This window comes from Cibotium barometz, chromosome 13, assembly GCF_041138505.1.
Source record: "Cibotium barometz isolate CiBa-2024 chromosome 13, ASM4113850v1, whole genome shotgun sequence".
NCBI classification, from domain to species: Eukaryota; Viridiplantae; Streptophyta; class Polypodiopsida; order Cyatheales; family Cibotiaceae; genus Cibotium; species Cibotium barometz.
The window spans coordinates 53,246,538-53,272,393 of record NC_141058.1 but is presented as its reverse complement, the minus strand read 5'-3'; the positions used below and the strand labels follow the sequence as shown (position 1 = coordinate 53,272,393).

The 25,856-nt window shown below is 40.0% G+C and overlaps 1 protein-coding gene across 1 annotated transcript; it reads right to left on the bottom strand.

Moving 5' to 3' along the window:
- Positions 1-20,084: 20,084 nt before the first annotated feature.
- On the bottom strand, positions 20,085-22,826 carry LOC147632835 (jasmonoyl--L-amino acid synthetase JAR6-like). Its single transcript, XM_086806939.1, has 4 exons — positions 22,394-22,826; positions 22,136-22,237; positions 21,009-21,895; positions 20,085-20,842 (listed from the first exon to the last, which is right to left on the bottom strand). The coding sequence occupies exons 1-4, from the start codon at positions 22,690-22,692 to the stop codon at positions 20,214-20,216; spliced, it is 1,917 nt and encodes a 638-aa protein (XP_086663065.1). The 5' UTR covers positions 22,693-22,826; the 3' UTR covers positions 20,085-20,213.
- Between the last annotated feature and the right edge of the window lie 3,030 nt (positions 22,827-25,856).

Below are 25,856 nucleotides of genomic sequence, written 5' to 3'. Positions count from 1 at the left end.
TCTGGTTGATTGACCTTGCTGGTCCTCAACAGATGAGTCCATGGCCCTTTTATATTGATCCATTGGTTGATCTTGCTGGTCTTCAAAACGGAGATTCCATTTTTGATATGTTGTCGGCGGTTATTATGAGCTAGGAACTATCGAAAAGGCCCCTGTGAGTGGACAGGTGGTGAGCATTCTGGTTGCCAATGATGCCATAGGTACACCGATGAAGGAATGATTGGAAATAAGAATTCAACTGGAGATTTTGAGGATTGTGATCAGTGACACAATGGTTTCATTAAAAGATTGTTTTTAGAAGATGCTGATTCTGTGAAAAATTCAATTTCATATTGGGTGTGTAAGTGGTGTGACTAGTTTTAAGTTTGCATGAATATCTAGCTATGGGACCTGGGAACTCTTTTTCCTAGTACGCGGGACAAAACCTAACCAAATTCTTAATTGGATCCCATCACTACACAGTTGGGCGGTTGGCTAACCCACGAGACTGACGCTCGACTGATGGATCCCTAAAATGAGACTCAATTCTGTTATGGTACGATAGATGAAGTAAATCCTAGATAAAAAATTGTTATATGGAAAAGGATCAACGGCTGTGCCTCTCAATGAGGAAAAAAGCATTGGTCTAGATATGATCCAAGTGCAATCTTTTCCTTGATATGACTTGATACTACGGGTTCGGTCCTGAGCAGATCAGTTCAATTAGTTAAGGCTACCTTACAGAAAAATTTATCCTAGAGGAATTGCCCGTGCTTTCCGAGCAAGGGAAGTTTTTCCGGGTTCGGAAGAACCGATGGATTAGTCTCTTGTCCGGATATCCGTGGGCGAGGCCCCGAGTGTGGGACCATACCCCACGCAAGAAGTGCTACTTCCGCTCCTAGCACCCGTGAATTCATTGTGTGGTAGGGACAGGGATCTTACAGATGGTATCAGAGCAAATTGGCTAATAAGGATCAACCGAGAAGCCAAATGTTAAAAATTTATGAAGAAGCAGTAAAAGATTGTAATTGCGTGATAAAATTCATACAAATTGTTATTCAGACTGAAATTCATAAATTAGTACTTGGGTCTTCAGATGAAAGTATCGTAATTGCATGAAATCCCTGACTTGCTTGAGGCCTAGACATGATGGTATTTACCTTATAGTTCCAAGGATCGTGACTACCCGTATATACCAAGGGTATAACTGCAGCTCTTTACTAGCAGTATATATGAGTAAATCTAAGACTTGAAATTATAAGCATAAATGCTATCCAGATGATGAATTCGAATGTGGTTGATATGATTTTTAAATTCTAGTTGAGAACTGATAAGTTGATTTGGATTCTGATTGAAAAATAATGATTCTTGAATTTTGATTGAAATGGAATAAGCTGAGCAAAACCATAATGAGGATGAATGGGACGAGTCCCTGTGATGATGTTCATAACTGGAATGACGTTAATGACTTCAGCAAATCACTATAAGATTAGTGGATTGTGCTCACAGATTGCTACTGTTAACACTTGACCCAATGGATCAAGTTAAGGGATGTTAAATTAAAAATCTGTATAATTGAAAGATCCCATGGAGGACTGTTCAGATAGAAAGTTCGATCCAATGGACCATTATTGTGATAAGGATTTAAATGATATGATTTGAGTGAATTGTTATCTGATGATGAGTTCTATTTAATGGATCTTTATCCCAAGATTCTGTTGGGTTCACCAGACTATAAAGAACCCCAGAATCAGTTGGATCTTAAGGGAAAGAGTTGTCCCCTAATTTTGCGAGATGAGGACATCTCGCATTTTTTAAGTGGGGTAGGATGTAAGATTCCTCCCTCTAGATTTTGAGGTATGGAGGAGTAAGAACCTCCCCTTCTGATCTTATAATTATTCCCCTCTCTGAAATAAAAGAAATATCTTGTTTTACCCTGTTTTGGCCTAGAGAGAGAAAATATCTAGAGGGAGGTAATTCAAAATTGAGATATTTTTGGATATTAAAATCCTCCTAGTTTCTAAAATGGTTTACCCTGAAACAGAATTTGAAAAAGAACTTTCTAATGTGCAATTGGAATTATTTGAAAATAGGTAAAAAGGACCTTAGCCCGAGGGTCCAGATTTTCTGAAAATTTTGAATTAAGGTTCCTATGGACCAATAAGATTAATCCAAATGTAGGGAGGGGATAAATTGAAGAATAAAAGAAAATCCCCCAAAAATGAGTAAATGCTCACAATAGATGAAGAGTTGACTAAAGACAAGGTTTATTAGTTAAAAAAGAAGAGATATTTAGAGGAAATGATGCATTTTTGACACCTCAGTGTGGGAAATTCTCCTCATGAAGGAGGCTCCTATTTCACATGTGTGGATGAGTTTTAAACTCACAAATAATGAGATATTTTCATCTTTCCTCTCTCTTGTTTCAACTAGATCCAAAAAGTAAGCTAAATTGACCTAAAAATGGTCAAAAAGTGACCAAACTGATCTGGAAAATTCTAGAATCAATTTTCTTGGTTAGAGGCTCACTTTTTGCTATAAAGAGAAGCCTCCCCCCTTGTAAAAAGTTAATGGTGTTTATGCATTGTTACTCTGCTTTTGTCTTGAGCTATTTAACATTGAATTTCTTTTGATAATTCAATTGTTTTTTGGCCTAATCCTCTCCAAGTGAATTTGGTGGCCACTCTTGCTGCAAACAAGAGTAGAACCCTCAATCCCTCAAGCCAAAGGAAAGCTTACAACCTCCATGTAAGCTTAATTCTTACTTATTGTGAATTTTAAATCTATGGTTTTCTTAAATTTTATGCTTTGAAAATGTTTGAATTAAAATCTGATGCTATGCCTTGATGGAAAGGCCACCCCCTTCTCTTCTTTACAATTCAGCCCTTCTTAATCCTAGAAAGTTTAATTAAATGATTGATTAAACTCTTTTCATTGTTTACTCTCTTGATTTTTAGAAAATGGAGTAGATTAGAGATATTAGAATTCAAATTGGATTAATTCAAGTCATAAATTGAATGTTAAAATTGAGAAATGGTCCGCCATACAAAGGAGGGTATGGCAAAATTTTCTTAAATTTTGTGGAACTAAAGTTTATCATTAGGTTATTCTAAAAGTGTAATTCCTTCCGTTTGTGCATTCTAAAATATTTATTTTTATCTCAAAAGTGTCATTCTCATTAAAATTGAACTTATGCATAGAAAGATGCATAAAAGATTTATTTTTATTTCAAAAGTGTCATTCTCATTAAAATTGAATTTATGCATAGAAAGATGCATAAAGGATTTATTTTTATTTCAAAAGTGTTATTCTCATTAAAATTGAATTTATGCATAGAAAGATGCATAAAGGATATAATTTTATTTCAAGTGTTATTTTCCTTAAATTTGAATTATGCATAAATAGATGCGTAAAAAATCTTTATATAAAAAATTAGGATCCTCTTAAATTCTATGTTTAAATTCTTTGAATAGAGGTGATGAGATGTGAGGTGAATAGATGTGATGAGATAAGATGTGAATCAGATAGACGATTGGATAGATGTGATGAGAATATGAGATGAATAGATGTGATGAGATGTGATGCAAATCAGATAGATGTGAATGGATGGATAGATGTGATGTGAATAGAAGTGATGAGAATATGAGGTGAATAGATGTGATGAGATGTGATGGAAATTAGATAGATGAGAAGAATGGATGGATGTGATGTGAATAAAGGTGATGAGAATATGAGGTGAATAGATGGATGGATGTGATGGGAATTAGATAGATGAGAAGAATGGATGGATGGATGTGATGTGAATAAAGGTGATGAGAATATGAGGTGAATAGATGTGAATCAGATAGATGATGATTGGATGAATGGATGTGATGTGAATTAGATAGATGTGAATGAATGGATGGATGGGTGTGATGTGAATAGAGGTGATGAGATGAGAGGTAAATAGATGTGATGTGAATGAATGGATGGATGTGATGTGAATAGAGGTGATGAGAATGTGAGGTGAATAGATGTGAGATGTGATGTGAATCAGATAGATGGGAATGAATGAATGCATGGATGTGATGTGAATAGAGATGATGAGATGTGAGGCGAATAGATGTAATGAGATGTGATGTGAATCAGATAGATGGGAATGAATGAATGGATGGATGTGATGTGAATAGAGATGATGAGAATGTGAGGTGAATAGATGTGATGAGATGTGATGTGAATCAGATAGATGGGAATGAATGGATGGATGGATGTGATGTGAATAGAGATGATGAGATGTGAGGTGAATCATTAGGGGAAGGTTGAGGTCTATAGGGGTCCTTTAAGCTGCCATATTATGATTGTAATGACTTTTTGTTAAAATGTTAAGTTTCATTGACTTTAGATACCTTCTTATTCTTCAAATGGCTAGAAGTTTGAATTTCAAAGTTTCCCGCCAAAATTGAATTTAAAATTGAGTGGGCAAAACCATATCATGTGACATATCTATGGAAAGAGCTCAGTGAGTAGATTCTGGATCTCTAAACTCCGACAAATTTTGAGCTCATATGTAGAAGTTATGGATGTCCAAAATTTCAAAAACTTTCTCCTCCACTTTTTGGGAATGAAAAGTACAAAAAGGCATCTTCTAGAGAATCTTTTAACCACCTTTAATCACCCAACATTTTTGTATACATGGCATCACATGATTGGTCCTTTTTCTTAATAACCTTTTAATCACATGGCATCTTAAAGGGCCCCTATAGACCTCAACCTTCCCCTAATGAGATGTGAGATGTGATGTGAATCAGATAGATGGGAATGAATGGATGGCTGTGATGTGAATAGAGATGATGAGATGTGAGGTGAATAGATGTAATGAGATGTGATGTGAATTAGATAGATGGGAATGAATGAATGGATGGATGTGATGTAAATAGAGATGATGAGAATGTGAGGTGAATAGATTTGATGAGATGTGATGTGAATGAGATAGATGGGAATGGATGGATGAATGTGAATAGAGTGATGAGATAGATGGGAATGAATGGATGGATGTGATGTGAATAGAGGTGATGAGATGTGAGGTGAATAGATGTTAGATGTGACGTGAATCAGATAGATGGGAATGAATGAATGGATGGATGTGATGTGAATAGAGATGATGAGAATGTGAGGTGAATAGATGTGATGAGATGTGATGTGAATCAGATAGATGGGAATGAATGGATGGATGGATGTGATGTGAATAGAGGTGGTGAGATGTGAGGTGAATAAATGTGATGAGATGTGATGTGAATCAGATAAATGTGAATAAATGGATGAGATGTGATGTCATGTGAATCAGAATGTAAATGAATGATATGAGATGTGAGTAAATGTATGTGATGATAATGGATGTGAATGTGTATGTGAGGAATGGATGTGAATATGTATGTGAAGAATGGATGTGAATGAGTATGTGAAAGAATGGATAAGGATGTGTATGTGAAGAATGGATGTGAATGAGTATGTGAAAGAATGGATAAGGATGTGTATGTGATGATAATGGATGTGAATGTGTATGTGAGGAATGGATGTAAATGTGTATGTGAAGAATGGATGTGAATGAGTATGTGAAAGAATGGATAAGGATGTGTATGTGAAGAATGGATGTGAATGTGTATGAGAAGAATGGATGTGAATGAGTATGTGAAAGAATGGATGTGGATGTATGTGAAAGAATGGATATAGATGTGTATGTGAAAGAATGTGATGTGATGTAAAGAGATGAGATGTGACATGAATATATGTGGATGTGAAGTGATAGATATGAATGTATGGATAGATGCGAGTAGTCGTACATGTGAACGATTGGATGGATGTGGATGAATGAGATGAGATGTGTATGAATGAGATATGATGTGGATAGCAGTAATGTGATATAATGGTGATGAGAATGAATGTGATGGATATGAATGAATGTGAATGTGATGGATATGAATGAATGTGATGTGATGGGATGTAAATCAGGATAGATGTGAATGAATGAGATTTGAGGTAAAATGAATGAGATGTGAATGAATGAGATGTGAGGTAAAATGAATGAGATGTGATGTGAGTGAATGTGATGTGGTCTGAATGGATGAGATGTGAATGAATGTCATGTGATGAGATGTGGATATGGGTAGATGCGAATGAATGAGATCTGATGAGGATAAATTGAGGAAAGATGTGATGAGATGAAAATGATGTGATTGGATGAGAATAGAAATACTTATGAAATGGTTGTAGAATTAATTAATGTGGTTTGCTGTGGAGCAATGTGGAAAGATGTGAGTTTGTTATAGAAGCTGTATTTTTGAACTAATTTTAAATGACTATTTTATGTCAAGAATGCTGGAGAAGCATTTTGATCGTCTTGTGAATGAGATTGTGGTGGAGACCTAATCTCATAAAGTTACAACAGCCGACGGAGAGTCAATGGAGGACGTCTCGTGTAGCAAGGTCGGCCAAGGTCTTGACCAGCCTCGGTTCGATTAAAATGGTGAGCTTCCGGTACGGTGGATGAGGGACCAAGGAAGCGGCCTATGAGTGAAGCACTAGGTCACTTGCGAAGGATCCTAGAGGGTGTTGACCATACAGGCTTTGGGTCACCGACGATACCCACACGTGCATCGTGGAAGATATTGGAACAAGGAGTAAGAGTTGTTTTTTGAATTCGGGCATGGATTTGGTTGATTGACCTTGCTGGTCCTTAACGGATGAGTCCATGGCTCTTTTATATGGATCTGTTGGTTGATCTTGCTTGGTTGATCTTGTTGATCTTCAACGGAGATTCCACTTGTGATATGTGAATATATTGCCGGTTACTCTATGAGCTAGGAACTATCGAAAAGGCCCCTAAGTGGACAGGTGGTGAGCGTTCTGGTTGCCAATGATGCCATAGGTACACCGATTATAAATACAATCAATAGCTTGTACAAAGGACGAGCGATTTCTGCATCGAAAAGAATAAACCGACGGTAGTAGTAGCCGATAGCGCACATGAATCTCAGGACTCCCTTGTAGTTTGTTGATGGGGGTAATTCCAAGATGCACTTGATTTTTCTCTCATTAGTGGAAATCCCATTTATGGACACTATATGCCCAAGAATACATCTGTGTTTTATCCAAAACTGGCATTTGCAAGGTTTTAAGGATATGCAATAAAATCTAGACCTTTCAAAAACCCTTCTTAGGCATGCTAGGTGCCCTTTCCAAGACAAATGAATGCAAAAATCATCCAAAAAAGCTTCAAAAAACTTTCTTGAGAAGTCTTTGGGAACATGGTTGGTGCATTGGTTAGACCGAATGGCATAACTCTGTAAGTGTATACACCATGCTCAGTGACAAAGGCTAACTTGGCTTGGTCCTCAGGGGGTGATCCAAATCTAATTATAACTTGAGTATCCATCCAAAAAGCTATAGGCCTCTTTCCCTGCAACTTGTTTGAGCACATGTTCTGAATATGGCAAGGGGTAGTGATCCCTTTGCATGGCAACATTCACTTTCTTGAGATCAACACACACTCTAAGTTTTCCATTCTTCTTGGGCACAACCACAATGGGTAAGACCTATCTTGAGTGTTCAATTTCATAGATGAATCCACACTTAATGAGTTTATTGATCTCTTCCTTGATGATGCTTGCATATTTGGGATTCATTGGATAGGGTTGTTGTTTGTACTGGTTTAACTTCAGGTACCATGGGGATGGTGTGTTGAACCACTTCTACGGGAAGTCCCTTCATATTGTGGTATGTCCACGCAAAGCAATCCCTATACTCCTTGAGGAGAGCTAAAAGTTCAGCCTCCTTAGCCTTATTTAAGTCTTTGGCTATGTAAAAAGGCTTAGGATATTCCCTTGGTTGAGCCAAGCCTACTTCCTTGACCTCTGTAGGCCTGTCATAGACTCCTCCACCTTCACTTGTGGGGTTATGTTTGGCATTATCAAACACTAACTTGCATTTCCCTATGGTGTATAGGCTTGTAATGCTTGGGTGTTGGACACAAATCAGGCTCATTTTCCTTTCCTTCATCAGTTTCTTTAGCCTCTTGTTCCTTCTGTGTGAGCTCATGATTTTGTTTTCTTCTAGCAGAGTGGCTTGTTTTGGTTCATCAGAGACTTCCACCTTAGCTATATCAATTGGGGGTGGTCTACAATACTGGATCTATTGTGACTCTTCCCCCCCATCATATATAAAATTTTTGATATGTAAGTCAACTGCACCCATGTACTAGAGTCATTGGGTGGTAGTGGTTCTTTCTTGTAGCCTTTTATGATGAATCACTGCATGGTGTTTATGTCTCCACAATCTTCACAGATGTGCCTTAGCACCTTGATGAAATTTATCTCTTTCTTTAGATTGGGAATCCATAACAAATTTAGAGCTACTCCATGTAGTTTCTTTGGATGTTGTGGGCTCTGATTTTATATTCACGTGATCACAAAATTTTTTTTGTTAATAACATGTGTGAACATGTTATTAACATGTTCACATGTTAACATGTTCTCAAGAAAGCCGGTGGCAAGCGACCTGGTAACCGGGAAAAATCCCGCCGGGCTTTTGCTATACCCCGGCGGGCCCGTCGGGTAAAGCAAAAGCCCGACGGGTCCCGGAGGGGTCGTCACATAGCCCAGCAGGGTACGTTTTTCTATATATATGGGCCCGGGGGGCCCTTTGGGATTTCATTGCTGACAGCATACACAGGTAATGAAAACTTGTGTGTATGTGGGTGTGTTCGTGCGGGCAGCCGCCCACTGTCGCAATGCGCGGCAGGATGTGGGTGGTCCGCCACACGAGGGATGTGTGTGTGGGTGAGTTCGTGCGGGCAGCCGCCCATTGTCGCAATGCGCGGCAGGATTTGTGTGGCCCGCCACACGACTGGTGTGTGTGTAAGGCCATTCTTCGGAATGGTGCTTACCCTGGGGCACTTAGTCGGTAACGCGGCTAGTCTGTGTCCTATGGTAAGTATGGCACGCCGTAGCGGTACTAGTCGGTAACGCGGCAAGCATAGTATCGTTATGGCGATGTCACCTTCCCTTCCCTTCCCTTTGTCAAATGCGGACATATGGTCGGTAACGCGGCCAGTGTATGTTCATATCCTATTGGTATTCCCATAGAATCGGGCGGCATTTTGTCGTTAACACGGCAAGTTGGTGTCGTCCGCTAGTGCATAAAATGTTTTTTGCATATTGCGGCATTTGATCGTTAACGCGGTCGAAAAAGTGTCGTAAATTTGCTTGCGTATTTCGGCATATGATCGTTAACGCGGTCGAATAAATGTCGTAAATTTGTTTGATTTGACTTGTATTGTTTTTATTGTGTTTGATCCATGCGATACTTGGTTGCTAACGCGGCATTAGTATTTCATGGATCAAAGTTTACATCATATTGTCTAAACGTTTTATTGTGTTTGATCCATGCGATACTTGGTTGCTAACGCGGCATTAGTATTTCATGGATCAAAGTTTACATCATATTGTCTAAACATTTTATTTTATAATATCGTGATTCGTAACTCGAAAAATATGAATCTCTCTCTTCTTACCCCCCTCTCTCTCTCATGATACACTTCACAACTCTTTCTCTATCTCTCTCATGATTCACTTCACAACACGATAGATGTGTAGATAATGATTTTTTTAATTTCTCTTAAAATATACATAATTCTTAATAATTTCTTTTTTCTCCCTCTATTTACTTAAAAATTAAAACAATACATTATTTTTCTCTTTAGGAACTCACAAAAACATTAAAAATGTCATCTAATGTTTCTTCTCTCTATCTGTCACAACTCTCTCTTCCTCTCCTCTCTCTCTCTCTCTCTCATGATACACTTCACAATTCTCTCTCTCTCTCTCGCAATGATACACTTCACAACTCTTTCTCTCTCTCTCTCATGATACACTTCACATCTCTCTCTCTATCACGATAGGTATGTAGATGAGGAGTGCTTTAGGATTACAAAACATTATTTTTCTCTCTTTAGGAACTCACAAAACTATAAAAAATGTCATTTAATTTTTCCTCTCTCTATCTGTCACACCTCTCTCTTCCTCCCCCTCTCTCTCTCTCTCTCATTCGATAATGTATACACTTCGTAAGTAATAATGCGCATGTCACGGTTGTCTCACGTTCGATAATGTATTGCATGATGTTGAGTTCAGTAATATTGTTTGATATATTCTGTTTTTGTTTGATCATTGATAAGTAATGATACACTTGTTGTTGTTTTCTCACGTTTGATGATGTATTAGATGATGTTGAGTTCATTAAAATTATTTGATATTCCGTTTTTGTATGAACATTGACGATATTGATATACTTGTTGCTGTTCTCTCACGTTTGCTTGATGTTTATTTCAGTAATGTTTGATATTCTATTTTTTTGTGTTTAGTGATATTTGCTAGATTCACGAAGACGATCAACATGCTTTCCCCCGAAGAGCGCAAAATTGTTCTGCGAGCAATTCGCATTGAAGCGGTCATCACAGTATCACAATGTACTGATGATGTCGTCAAAAAGATCAATGAGTCTGAGATACTCATGAGAGATCTAATAGACCAAATATGGGAAAATGCACAGCGTCGGCTTCGAAGCGGAGGCAACGCTGAGTTGCTAGATAGACAGAAGATAGCAGATTTCAACCATCAGCACATAACACGAACCATTTTGGGGAGCATGCGTGTAGCATGCAGTGATCTTAGAGATGCTGCCCCGCCTGAAGCCAATATGCAACGTCTACAGTTATGGAACGTTGTATGGAGCGAGCAAAGAGCCAAGAGCAAGCGCATGAAGGCGTTGGATGCAGAGTCCCTCCCCAAAAGAGTGCGCATTACCCAGGACGTCGCTGCAACGTCCAGTCAAGCAGATGCAAGTGGTACAGGTGTCATTAATCGTACCATCTACAATTCTATGTGCACACATCTTATTGGCATCCCGCACGAGGCACTTCACGAAGGACGAACAATAGGCTCCGGTGTGTTTGGAACAGTAAAAGAGTATGCAATTAAAGGTATATCATTTTTACCGGAGCACATCACTTTTTGCGGAAAGCACTACAAAGGAGAAGGCAGCGCGAAGTTCGAGAGCTTCCAGGCAGAGCAGGGTATGCAAGTGCTACATCCATCGATTGTCCGATGCATTGCCTTTACAAAAGAGGCTCCTTGGATCACAATTTTCCCGTACTATAATGGCGGCGCTCTTGGTGATACTCTTCTGAAGGTTCCCTTCAGATTCAGTGAGTTCACCAGAGCAATTTTTCGTTTGGATCGAGGATGGAGACAACCCCCGCCTGATAATATCCCTTTAAGTCATCTAGAACTTTCAAAAATAAAACAAATAGTAATAAGCATGCCACATATTATGCATGCCCTGGTGGAAGGTCTAGCGACAGCACATATGGCAGGTATTGTACATACCGACCTACATCCTTTCAATGTAGTGTTGGATTATACAAAAGAGCTAAAGCCACGCATAGGTATTATCGATTGGGGGTTGCTGCTGAGAGCACCCAAAAAACGGGTGTCTCTCAATTTTGTATTTGAAGCAGACAAGAACCCGGAGAAGGTGGCACAGGCAGTCTTCTACGCAGACAGAGAGCGAAATAAACGGCCGTGGATAGCCCCAGAGCTTTATGATCCATTTTTGGCAGATGCATATACTCCTGCATCTGATGTTTTTGCCTTGGGATATTTATTACAAACTTTATATGACTTTTGGCAGAAAGTGCAAGAGTTGTGGATGGATAATAGTTCCCATGACAAAGTTACCATGGATACTATTATTCATAGAGTCAAAAATTGGATGTTTCTGCCTAATCACGATGAGCGAAAATCAATTTTGCAAGTAGTTGAATTTTTTAGATCACTAAATACTGACCCTACGAGGGCACAACGTCCTCTTGTAGAGCTATCGGTGGCATTCACCCCAACTTTGTAATGATACAGTATCAAGAGATGAAGTTTCAGGAATGGCATTTTGTTTCTCTCTTCAAAATTTGATGTGTCCAATGTTTCAAAATTTTGTTTCTCTCTTCATTGAGTCTTTGCAATATCTCTCTCCTCTTGTGGTGTTTAAGTTTATGTTTTCTCTTCAAAATTTGATGTGCGAGCATTGTTTGAAGTGTTTTTGGAATCAAGTGGATATTTCTCATCGAGTCTTTGCAATACATATCTCCTCTCGTGGTGTTTGACTTCAAGATTTTGAGAGTAATGGTCAATTTATCTTACGTTGATCTTTACAGTTCATTAAAATCCTAAAGTCATTTACGTTCATGCAGATATGGAGCAGGCGCAAGCGAACGAGCATCAGGAGTTAGCCAAGAAGGCATACGAGCGAATGAAGGCCCTTGCACATGGCCTGACAGCCCGCGAAGCTACAAGAACAGCGTGCAGGTTATCGAAATGGACAAATCCAACTTATGCCCAATGGAAAGATATAAACAAACGCGTAACCACAGAGATGATAAAGGAAATATGGCCATGTCCAGATGGCGAGATTAAGAAGGGAAGATGGAAGATTTCTCGTTGCACTCACAATGATATCAAAACTAATGCCGAGCGCATTTTCTTGGAGGTGTACGGTCGTCCTCTCCATAACGCCGATGCTCCACTCTATTTTGCTAAAATGCTATATGCTCACTTTATCCTAGAAACTCCAGTGGACTTCGCCTCCAGAGAGGCCACTGTCAACACCCACGACATACGTGAAGAGACAATGACATTCACAAGAGAAGAACTTGCTCTCATGGTGGAGGGCGCCGGACTGGAGTTAAACCAGGTCAAAGAAAGCTTAGGGGCACAGCTAGCAGAGAAGGAGAAAGAAGCTGACCGATTAACTCAAGCGTCAACTCCTCCCCCGGCCAATAGAGGGATTCAAGAGCAGCTAACAAAGATCAGCCAAGATGTGCAGAGCATCTCTTCACGTATTGCTCCTGTGCGCCAAGGAAACCACATCTCTCATTTTTTGATACATCCTGATCTTGTGGGAGTTTCTGCTGAGGCTACAAGTTCCTCCACCCCCCAATGTCCTGTATGTTACAAAGTATTCGATGGGTGGAGCGGCCAGTATATACTACCATGTGGACACTACTACCACTTAATATGTTTAGTGAGACAAATGCAAAAAACTTCCACATGTGCATTGTGCAATGTCCCAATAAATCAAGGTATTTATACAGTGTTCGGCATGGCTAGCGAATATAAACCACCAAGACCTTTAGATGCAACTCCTAGTGCAATTCGCAATTTATTTCAAGATGAGAGCTAAGAAAAACAAATTCTACTTTTGTATTGATAATTTCTCCAAATATGATCATTTGTACAAGTACTTTTTATGAAATTAATGAAGTGACTTCTTCCTCTATGTCAGTATCTTGCTCCAAAATTCTTTCACCGTTTACTCTCTCGTCTGCTAAATTAAGCTCATCTAAGTCAATGTCTAAATTGTCTTCTATCTCAAGGGTGGTGCACAACGTACGTCCAACATCAAAGTTCTCGTCTATTACATCTTCACAATTGTACATCCATCTGGGCATATCTTCTTCATACTCTTCGCTTTCGATGTCTGGCAAGATCTTTTTATTGCAGTACATGTAAATAAGTTTATCTACTCGATCTGCAAGAAGTCGATTGCGAATAGTACTATGAATATATTTATACATGCTCCAGTTTCTTTCTGAGCCTGAGTTTGAAGAGCACTGACTTAGAACCTTCATCGCAAGGTTGCGCAATAAAGCATAATGCTCACCACCATTCATCATCCACCACTTCCATGCAGGTTGCTCTTTAGCCATTTGTTGAACAAGGGAGTTGGAAAATAAACCCTCTTTCAACCGAAATGAGGTCATCTCCTTTATGCACTGTACACGATCATCATCATTATTATAGAAAGTGTTTACCACTTTATAAAAATTTTGCACCACCTCAACGTTGGACATCAAATCCATATTCCAATATTCAGGATCTAACATGTAAGCAGCACTGTGCAGTGGTGAATGCGCTCCAATCCATCTAGCATGAAAGTACTTCAACAGAACTTTTCTTTGTCTACTGGAGAATGGTACACGCCATTGCTTTTCCACCACTGAATGCTCTAATTTCTCAGGACACTCCAAAACTCCGCTGGACAGTCCACCATTGCATCCATGCTTTTCCGAGATTAGGCGCTCTTTGATCAAGGCTTCGTACAGCATACATAACAGGCATCATTACATGGTATGCATCCATCACACTGTTCCACCAACTTCTTCTCGTAAGCGCTCCCTTCAAGACTTTGATTTTCTCTTTCACTTTTTCAAGTTGAGTGTTCTCCCAGTCATGAAATGCCATGCATGTAAATGTTTCACAAACTGCATCTTTATTTCTAAGAAGAGACTCAAAAGTGTAAAAGTGAGTGCAAAACCTAGTCTCCGCTGGAACCTTTAACATAACTGACATGCGAGGTCGAAACATATCTAAAACTCTCTGTCTCTTGAGCATGAATTTCACAAGCTGGCGAGCAGTGTCGACGATTGAGGCAAACCATTTGGTATCATCAGATTTATACCAATCTTTTAATACAAGATTCAAACTATGAGTATTACAGCCTACCAAAAAAATATGTGGATATTGTCGCTGTAGGATTCTGGATGCATTTTTACAATTTTTTGCATTGTCCATGACGACTTGGACTACATTTTTGGCACCCACTTCCTCTATCACAGAGCTAATGACTTGAGCAATGTAAGCCCCAGTTTTGATTGAACCAGCTGAATCCACGGCACGGATGAAAGTCTCACCTCTAGGTGAAATAACCATTACATTAATTAATGGTTTTCTTTGCACATTAGACCATCCATCACTTACTATACTACATCCAGAAAACTCTATATTGCTAAGAATTATTCTTTGTACACGTTCTTTTACCTGCGCATAACATTTCTCTAATAGATCATTTCGCATAGCATGGTATGTAGGCGGTGAAAACCCTGGTCCAAACTCACCAATTTTCTTCCATGCTCTCTTCCAATGCTCACTGTCCACCATCATCATAGCACTCCCAGAAAAGTAAATCGCTTCAGCAAGGACGAGTTGTGCATCATTGAGTCGACCTTGACGTAGGCTTTCTTGCAATGAAGTTTGACGCATGGGTATATTTCCTACGTCAAAGTTTCGCTTGCAAGAAGATGCACTGGGTAGATTACTTTCTGGTTGCACATTGCCGTTCGGGGTACAAGTAGGCGATGTAGCGGGAGTTTGATGATTAGAACAACAGTGTTCTTGCTGCCTTGATACATTAACGGTAGGAGTGTCATGTTTTCTTGAATCTTTCTTTTGAATTTCTTCTCTTATGCGTTTGGCCACTATAGGTGCAGAGGGGTGGGTACATGACTTTTTCTTCGGTCCGCCTAAAAAGTGTTCTCTTAGTCGAGGCGCCCCACCTGATTTTACTGCATGGCATAGCTTACACTCCCAATCTATGAATCGATCACCAACGTTAATTGCATATTGCCACTCTATCCCAGGTGCCTTTTTTTTCCTGCTATTTGAAATTTGGACTCTATTGGAGGTATCACTGGATCCAACATTGTCCTCCATCTCAACAAATAACCTATTCAACCAAGCATATAACAATGAATACACAAATGAAAAAACAACAAATCACTCACGTATAACAAAACATACATCTGCAGACAAAGTACTTCGAAACTATCTTGACAAATACAAAAGATCATCACATAACACAAAACTATTTCAAACTATCTTGCAAGGTCTTACTACAAAACTACTTCGAAACTATCATGCACATTGCACCCCCAATGAAGGATGCCTTTTGTACCCAATTAAGGATACTTTACACAATCAAAGATCTATGCTTGCCCAATACTCTAGTATAGGACAATAGACCTTCTCTAACATTCACAAAAAAAATCAAAGATCTATGCTTGCCCAATACTCTAGTATAGGACAATAGACCCTTGTCTACTCTAAACTATATCAAGTATCAAGAACCAATACAAGCCCCTAAGCAGGACTCTTGGCTCCATCAAACCATTCATAAAGCAGAATGAGGTAGATTACGTACGTGGCTCAAATGCAAAGCTGAATGACTCCAAATTTGTCCCTAAATCTCCGCAAGTATTAGCTACGAACCACACCCTGCCCCCAGTTCAAAGAACTAAGGACGAGTGGCCCAATAGCCTTAGGAGTGCCTACAAGGAAAGATGACAGCCCCTAAAATAAGGACGTTCTTCCCAAGAGGACACTTCTAGCAACTCGAGAGCTCTACAAGTACTTTGAGGAGAGATATCACGCCCCCAAAACAAGGACTATCTTCCCAAAAGTTGTACGATGGGTGTCGGGCAGTGTTTATATACAGAATAATACCCCGTCGGTGTTTTTTGTTTTTCCCGGCGGGCCCGCCGGGCTTTTATCTTTCCCGGCGGGCCCGCCGGGAAAACTCTGTATCCCGGCGGGCCCGCCGGGAAAGATAGAAGCCCGGAGGTGTTACTGGAATAGTGGGTTCCGGCAGGTCATTTCTCAGGTCATGTGAATATACAATGTGATCACAAGTTTTAATATGTTAACACTAGGTTTTGTTAACGTGATCACGAAATTGTGAAGACGTTAATGAAATCCCTGGTTGTGGGCTTTGTTTTTCTTGTGGTGCTTGAAGAATTGGTGTCGCTTTCAGTCTCTGTTTTTCAAACCCCTCATCACTATTTGTGCTTGAGATTGAGTCATCCCATGTGTACTCAAGTTCACTATAACCTATCCCCTCAGTATTGAAAGGTAGAGCATGAATCATTCATAGGGGAATGACCTTTGGGAGCTCCTCAACATCAGGTGTAACCCATGTAGATCCTCTACCTCCCCAGCTATCATTTGTAGTCATTATATGTATCTAGTTTAGATCATCTTTAGACTTACTAGCTTTTTTTCAGCATCCTTGTGGGCTAGATCATTTCCTGCCTCAGTCTCCTCTACAAGTATAGCAATATTGCATTTGGGTTGAATGAGTGGTGGCGTTTTAACAGTTTTTAGAAAGTCCTCCACTACCCATGGGATGTATGCGACTAGTCACACAAGATTAACCTTGATGATGGAATCATCGAATTGGAGGTAGACTTGGTTTTCTAACTAGTCCAATACCATCTTTTCTTCTCTCATGAATGGGCATCTTAATATCATTTCATATGATTCTTGTTGTTTGGAAAAGTCCATAACAATGAAGGTAAATTTGACCCAATGTTTAAGAACCTTGATCTGCAAATCTCGTAGCACCCCAATAGGTTTGGCAATAATCTTGTCATCAGCCATCTTGACAATGATGTTCGAGACTTCTAGATGTGGCTTGGCCATATTCTCCCAACATTTCTTGGTGATTATGCTCACTCCCGCACCACCATCTAGGGGCCGTAATTGGTAGTAGTTCCTTCGATTCATCACCTTCGAAATATTTTCCTAGCTTATTAAGTGGAATTTAAACCATGGATTTGGTAATTTCTTCTTTCGCTGGGACTATCAATTCAAGTACAACTCGAGGTGTCTCCATTGTATATTGGGGACGTGGGCCTTATGCATGTCAGTAATCCAACATTGAGTTTTCCATTAAGTAGAGCTCTCATTGCTTAAAACAATTTAGGATCTCCACTCAATTGGTGTGTTATCATTGTATTGCTTTGTGAGGCCATAAAGTCTAACAATTTGGGGATATTTAGAGGTGTGTTCATGATCTCCTTTCCATAAGTAGGTGCCAGTGCGACTGGAAAATCCATTTCTGAGATGGACCCAGTATATTCAATACCCATAAATTATTAATTTTGCATGATAGTTCTATTTATCATCCATATGGTATACTAAAGCTCCTAAAAAAATAAATAAACATCTTGAGGAAATACTAGTATTTGTAGTTTATGATTTCACTATTGGTACTAATGAACATATCAAATACCCCATACTAATAACCCCAAAAGATAAAACCGATATCGATATGTTCATTAGTACCATCAAGCCCCGCCCATCACCAACCACATCTAAAAAAGAAGATAAAGATAAAGATAACCCTTATGAATATATTTATCAATCCAAGTCCCCGCCCACCATCCACATCTAAAAAAGATAAAGAGGGGGATAAGCCTTATCGTTATACTTACCCATTCATTGTTTCGCTTATGTCTAGTTGATTCCTCCCTTTAAATGAAATAATAATGATGGCAAACCTACTAACTTAGAATTTTCTTCTCTTTACTTTGACTTTCCCATTGACACTCTTTTCCCTGAGGAGTCACCAGTAGTGAGGCTGACAAGCAAGTTCCTTCATAGAGGTAACACCACCATATCACTAGTTGCTTTACCATCACATTATTCTGACACATATATTTTGGAAGAAATTCCTCTTATAGAGTATGAAGATTTGATAAGCATTGAAAATCTAATGCTAAAGCTGAAGCAATTTTTCAAAGTACTAATGTAGATAACACCTTTCAACCCTACAACACAATAAAGCTTACAGCACAGTCCCCCAAAAAACACCTTTACATGCCATATCCAATTAGGACCCCAATGCCAGAATGGGAAGAGATGATGCCCATGGGTAGGAGAGAAGGTAAATTATGGGAGAATGTAGCAGTCAACATAAAGCTCGCAAATCCATAGCTGTAGGATCTGCTAGAGATTCATATGATAACATATATGATAGCTTATAACTATACAAGATGGAAAAAGAAGCATCTTGTACATACAAGGGTGGAGCTACTTAAAGATAGAGACAAATGATTAAAAACCATAATGGAGGGAGCAATATCTAGTTAATTATTGTTATTTTTTCTTTCTTATTATAATTTTTTGTCATTTTTAAAAGTAAAATTTAATATTTACTAAATAAAAATATTATTTTATTGATTTATGTTGATGATTTGCACGTGGATCATCGATATGGTGGTTGCAATGCGTGTTACTACTATTCAATGGATGAATTGACGTTGCGGGAGAATTCTGTGAGTTTAATGCTATTTTTTTGGTTTAAAGTAAGCATTAATGGAAATTTTTACCAAAATACCGCATGTTTTATTATGGATATTATAGAATGGATTCCTTGAATTTCTACAATTCTTTTGGAAAATTTTTCTAATTGTGAAAGAAAAATTTAGAGCATTTTTATGGTTAAAAATATATTTTTAATGCATTTTTGTGGTTTTCCACGGATATTCTATCCATTTTCTGCCGGTTTTGTGCTGAAATGCAGTAGAGGCAGCATGTTGATGCATGGAATGCTCTCCTATGTGTGTGGGATCCTCTTCGTCTCTTAAATTTGAATTTCTCTTCTATTTTACTCCCGCCCGTGTGAACTTCTCTTAATAGGAAATTTTCTAATTAAATATTAATCATAATTAATATTTAATTATGATTAAGCTTGGTTTAATTAAATTCTTTAATCAAAAGATTAATCAAGTATTAATCCTCTGATTAACAGAGAAGAGATGGGGTGGAGAGAGAGGAGTTTATTGGAGAAGAAGGAGAGAGGAGAGTGGAGAGAAAGATCATCTTCTCTCCCAAGTTGGATCCAGCTTTGTGTACTTTCTCCTTGGTCTTAATCTCCTTCTACAACCCTTAAACAAAGGACGTATCACAACACCTAAGCATCTACTAGATCTTTGAAAGCTAGTCACAAACCATGAGGCACGGTGCCTTCTTAGACTTACCTAACGTGCTTGCCCAAGCAGCCAGTGAGCTGGGTAGCCCAAAATACCTGCAATTATATCGTACAGATTTTCACATCTGTTGATCAGCACAAGGCATTGACATTCCGCCTCCATGGGAAATTTTGCTACATTGAGAAAAAAATACACGTGGAGACGGATTGTAAATAGCATTCGCGGATCAAAAGGGATTATTTTTTCAAGTAGGGGACCAAGAAGCAAGGGCATAGACATGATGACCCCAAACTACTATGCATGGTCGATGGTTGAACCCTAGCTGTAATCAATACCTTAATCGGGCATTATGTTGCATATTTGAAATTTCGGATTGACAACAATCCAAATGTTAGGAGAAGAGAAATGGATTGTATTTACACACAGTGAAGTACCATTTGCAATAATGTGATAATAAGGTAGTAGACATGTACCTCGTGACCTTTTTTAGGTAGCGAATCTCCCTTTTTGTACATAGATCAAACCACAGGGGGAGGACCTGTGGATAAAATTAGCCTCAAATGAGAACTAGAACTCAGAAGGTCAAGGAGGTGGTTGGCTAGTGGAAGGTGGCTGAGCTAAAAAGGGTCACGGAGGTGCTATCACGGAGAATGGAGAGGATATCCGAAGAGACAATGCAACGAGGTGTTTTATATTGCGTGATGGCCGCCCCTTTGGATAAGAAGCGATCTAGAAGCATTGAGAAGGTTCCAGGACGGACCACACAGAGCTCGAGGGCGCCAATTGTACTCATTTTGCGAGAGGTGACGTAGCCAGGCTCAACAAACGCACAGTCCATGAGGGTGGCACATTCTGCAAGCCATTGCTGAAGCTGGGTGTCTTCAAGAGCATTAGCCTCTCCACGTTGTTGCTGTTGTTGTTGTTCATGTGGGTCGTGCGCACATGCCCTGTTACGGCCGCCACGCACCTCCCAGAAGATGACATAGTGTCCGGGGGCTGTCTTTTGGTCCGCGTAGCTTGTGTAGTCTACCAACTCAATGGCCCTCCCACTCACCTCTCTGAGCCGCTTGGCCGCCCGGCTCACCACCACTTTCAAGTCCTTCTCTGTGTTTTTGTCGATGTTTATGTTGAGCACCACATTCTTCCTGCACACATAGGCAAACTGTGGGCATGCATTGTAGAAGCCCGTCACCCTCAACACGTCCCCGAGGCGATACCTATAGAGTCCTGCGCAAGCAAATAGTTAATGGGTGATCAGTCAACTAATTTCAAACGTTGGCGGCCGGTTAATGCTTGATTCCCGCCCACGGCGTACCGATGCCGCAACCCAGGCATGTGATTATTTCGTCATCCACCAACGATTAATGATCAAGAAAGGAGGCGGCTTGCTTACCCCATGCGGTTGTCATGACGATCTCGTACTCTTGGCCAACTTTAACTTCAGTCAGGCCAACAGGGGAGCCCTCCTCGTACGCGGCAGTTGAAGAGGGGCCACTAATAGCTGCAACGGCAGGGACGTCGTCAATGGCGCTCATGGACTTCCTGGTGGTGCTCGATCTAGATCTGTGCAAGGGAATAAACTCGAAGAAGGCCAAGCTGGGAACAATAGTGAAAGAAACGTTGCTGGGGCGGCTTGACCTTGGGTTTACATTCACTCCAATCCAACCCTCTGTGGCAGCATAGTCAGCGCTAACCAAGGGCACCTTGGAGCCCGCATAATGCCGCAGCTTCTCCACATAGGCCTCCATCGCCCCCGTCATTATCGAAAGCACATATTTACACCGGGGCCACAGCACCTCTATCACCCCATTCCAATCTCCCACCATCAACTCTCTGCACTTCAACGAGATCACCTCTGCTAGCTTAGGATCAGGGCTTACTACATCGCCCATTGCAACCATCAGCAGTGAATTATCTGTGATTTTAGGGTTCAATTTCCCAACCCTAATGTCTTCGCAAAGGTCTTGCCACTCATTCTCCAAGGTTCTCAAAGCCTCCACTAATGTATATGCAAAAGGTGAGCTTAACACCTCCACTTCTTGACTGTACAGAAGGCCACACAGTAAATGGCAATACATTGACTGCCAGCAATCTGAGCCAAACACCACCTCGTCTGGACTGCATGGCCTCACGCCATTGCGCTTTTGCCTCAATTTAAAGGCATCACTCCTAATCATGTGCGTTGTTGCAGTCCCAGCCTTTAATCCTCCTTTTGTAGTGGAGAATTTCCCACAAAATAGGAACTCCAGTATTCGAGCTCCTGGTGCGGTTGGATACACGCTGCATATGGATTGTGTAATTAGCCACAATGAATTATTAAAAAATAAATAAAAAATTGGAGGATTGTGGAGCACATCAAAGCAATAGTGTGGAATAGGGATCCCCAGGAAGGAAGAGAAAGAAAAACAGCAGAAACTGATCATACACACGCGCTATATGCAAGAGGTATCATGAGTCGAACAAGCAATTATATATACGATCTACAGGTAAGCTACTTTAATATTGCAAGTCTCAACTCACCGATCTCGGAATGCAGCAGCAATGCTAGCCACCTCCAAGGTACCTGCCTTCAAGCCCTCGTGGTAAGGAAGGTATTTCTCTCGTGCATCAGTAGTTCCGGAGCTGAACAGATCAGTGCCGTAGCTGAATCTCATTAATACATGGTAGATATAAATTCACTTTGGTATGTTTTTTTACTGATCATATGAGTGAATTACAGAGCAATACGATCGATAAGATTAGATTTTGAATGGAATGTCAAGCTATACTCAGATAAACCTTAAGCAGATGGCATCGATGGGAGACGCCGTAAGAATGGAGGAGATTTCACCATCCACGATCCTCTGTATGTAAGGCTTCAAGTCAGCGTGAGTGACCATAGGCACACACCTTCTGAAAGTGAGGGGATCAATGTGTCCGTTGGGCAATCGGAAATTACGGAGATACTCGCAAGAAGCGTTCTCTTCCAGTATAGAATTGAGCACTGATTCTTGAACTTGAGCTGCATTCGCGGTGATTTTCTCGAATCTGACGATAGTGGGCTCAAAGCCAATATGAGGCAAGGGAAGGCCAGGCATTGTAGTGATCGAGTACGTAGTAGTGGGGCTAATTGATTGTGGTTGGAGCGTAACGGGGATTGTGGGGTGGCTAATTTTGTGTGTGTGTGTGTATGTGTGTGTATAATCGCGAGTGTTTCACGTGCGATGGTTGGAATTCCCTTGCTGCTGCTTTTACAAGGCCCTGTGTTATATAATAAGCCAACACGGGAAATGTTGGACTTTATTTATTCTTCTAGTTTTCTTCATTCAGGCCTTCAACAACACCGACCACATACATATTTCTCCGTATGAAGGATCCCAGGATTCCTAAAGGTGTGCGCTGACATTGGCTCCGGTTGAGTTCGAAGTGCCAAATGGCATCTGAGAGAAGGGACCACGTGTATTTTCCTGTGTGTTTCTCTACGTTGAACATGCGGATGGCGGCGGCCCACATATTGCGCTTTTTGTACACACACCATTCGTGGAGGAGGTGAACTACCATTCGTGGAGGAGGCCGTCGTCTCAACAAGTACCGAGTTATATTTTCTCATCAGCAACGTCATCCCTTTTTGCCCTCCACCTGGCACCACCTACCTTGAAGACCCCACCGACCTAACTGCCCTATGCGCTTTTCTCTTCTGTTCGCTACTATTATTATGATATTAGTTTTGGGCTTGGCTGAAAATTTGAAAGTACACTCCTCTCACACACACACTAGATGGTACCATCGCTTGCTTGCAGAGGGAGAAGAATTGAACCCATCACCTAGGGACTCTCAAACTCCTCTCCTTACTGCACTCTCCTTACTGCACTTATAATGCGCGATTGTCATCTCTTCGCTCATTTCGACGAAGGTGATGACTCGATCTTGATCACCTTACCTTGTTGCGTGGTGGCCTCACTCATGTTACTATCCCATGCCATAGTGGGTGTGGTGTCTGTTGTTGTTGGTTATATCGTCATCAAAAACATGGTCTTCCATTCAAGAGTACTAGATACAATTATTATATTCTCGCTTTATGTATTATTACTATATAGCGAGTCGATGTGCACAGCGCATGGATTGTTGTGTGTGGTTCATTACCTAATAACATTGCTATGTCTTTTAGGGAAATCATAAGTACAAGGGACACACACAACCCCTATGTCTTTAATGGGAATTAGAAGTAAAAGGGAACACACCACCATAGATTTATACGAAGACGCCTTCAGCACTACTTCCAAACACACGGACACACACCACCATATATATGTAAGTAGGTATGTACTATGTGTATCTATATATTTATAAGATGCCTCGGCAGAGTGCTTCCCAACAACATTAATCTCTCCTCTCTAATTTACAAGTTTATGATACCAACTTGCTGTGTGGAAAGCTGGCACTAACACAAGTATGCCATTGCATAGTGGGACATGTAATGTCAGTTTTACCATCTAAAATGATATTAGAAATCATCCATCAACATTAGACTGTGCAAAGGTTCGAGGGTTGGATCTAGAGTTACATTTACCTCGAGTAAAAGTCAAATAGAGTTACTATTTCAATGCTCCCTTTTATGTTATTTTGTTGCCTACATAAGGCCCATCAACTAATGAAGAATAATTCTCTTGCTTTAATCTTCAATACAAGGGACAGACACCACCATATATTTATGAGATGCCTTCAACACTACTTCCAAACACACGGACACGCATTGCCATATATATGTATGTGTATCTATATATTTATAAGATGCCTCGGCATAGTGTTGCCACACCCACGGCAAGGTTTTTACATACATTACATGTTTTCTCAAAAGCTTCGAGACTACATGAAGATTATTAACATCTCCTCTCTACACTCTCAGATATGCACATTTGGGTGCTTCTCAAAAGCTTTGACTATCTTAAGATTATTAATCTCTCCTCTCTAATTTCTAAAATGACGACTCAATCTTGATTACACCAACTTGTTGTGTGGCAGGCTCTCACTAACATGAGTATCCCATGTCACACTGGGACAATTATTATAATCTTGCTTTATGTATTATTACTATATAGCGAGTCGATGTGCATAGCGCATGGATTCATGAATGTACACGGTATGTTATGTGTGGTTCATTACCTAATAACATTGCGATGTCTTTCAGGGGAATCGAAAGTACAAGGACACACACAACCCCTATGTCTTTAATGGGAATTAGAAGTAAAAGCGACGCACACCACCATAGATTTATAAGACGCCTTGACAAACACACAGACACGCACCACCATATATATGTAAGTAGGTATGTACTACGTGTATCCATATATTTATAAGATGCCTCGGTAGAGTGCTTCCCCCAGCCATGAGGTTTTTACACACATTGCATCCTTTCTCTAGATCTTCGAGACTACTCGAAGATTATTAACCTCTCCTCTCTACACTCTCAGATATGCTCATTCGAGTGCTTCTCGAATGCTTTGACTATTCGAAGATTATTAATCTCTCCTCTCTAATTTCAAGTTGACGATACCAACTTGTTGTGCGGCAGGCTTGCACTAACACGAGTATGCCATGTCATAGTGGGACATGTGATGTCGGTTTTACCATCTAAAATGATATTAGAAATAACAAATAATCATCCATCAGCATTAGACTGTGTAAAGGTTCGAAGGTTGGATCTAGAGTTACATTTACCTCCGAGTAAAAGTCAAATAGAGTTACTATTTCAATGCTCGCTTTTATGTTATTTTATTGCCTACATAAGGCACATTCGAGTGGTAGTACACCACTTCTTAGTGGTTGAAAAGTGGTGTACTACCACTGACAAGTGTTGATACACCTTAAAAAAAAGTGCTAGTAAGAAGATGCTTCCAAGTTAGAACCATGTAGTGAAATTTGACGATGATTCTTAAGTATACCACTTTTCAGTGGTAGAAAAGTGGTATACTACCTCTAAAACAAGTGCTAGTAAGAAGATGCTTCCAAGTTAAGACCATGCAGTGAATGATGATGCTTCTTAAGTATACCATTTTTGTGGTAGTTTATCACTTTTCAGTGGTAGAAAAGTGGTATACTACCTCTAAAACAAGTGCTAGCAAGAAGATGCTTCTATGCCAAAAACCATAGTGTATGATGATGCATAGAGAGGTTACATGTGGTGTATGATGAAGCATAGACTAAAACTTAGAGGTTACACCAATCACATAAAGATTTCACTGGTAGTTTACCACTTTTCAGT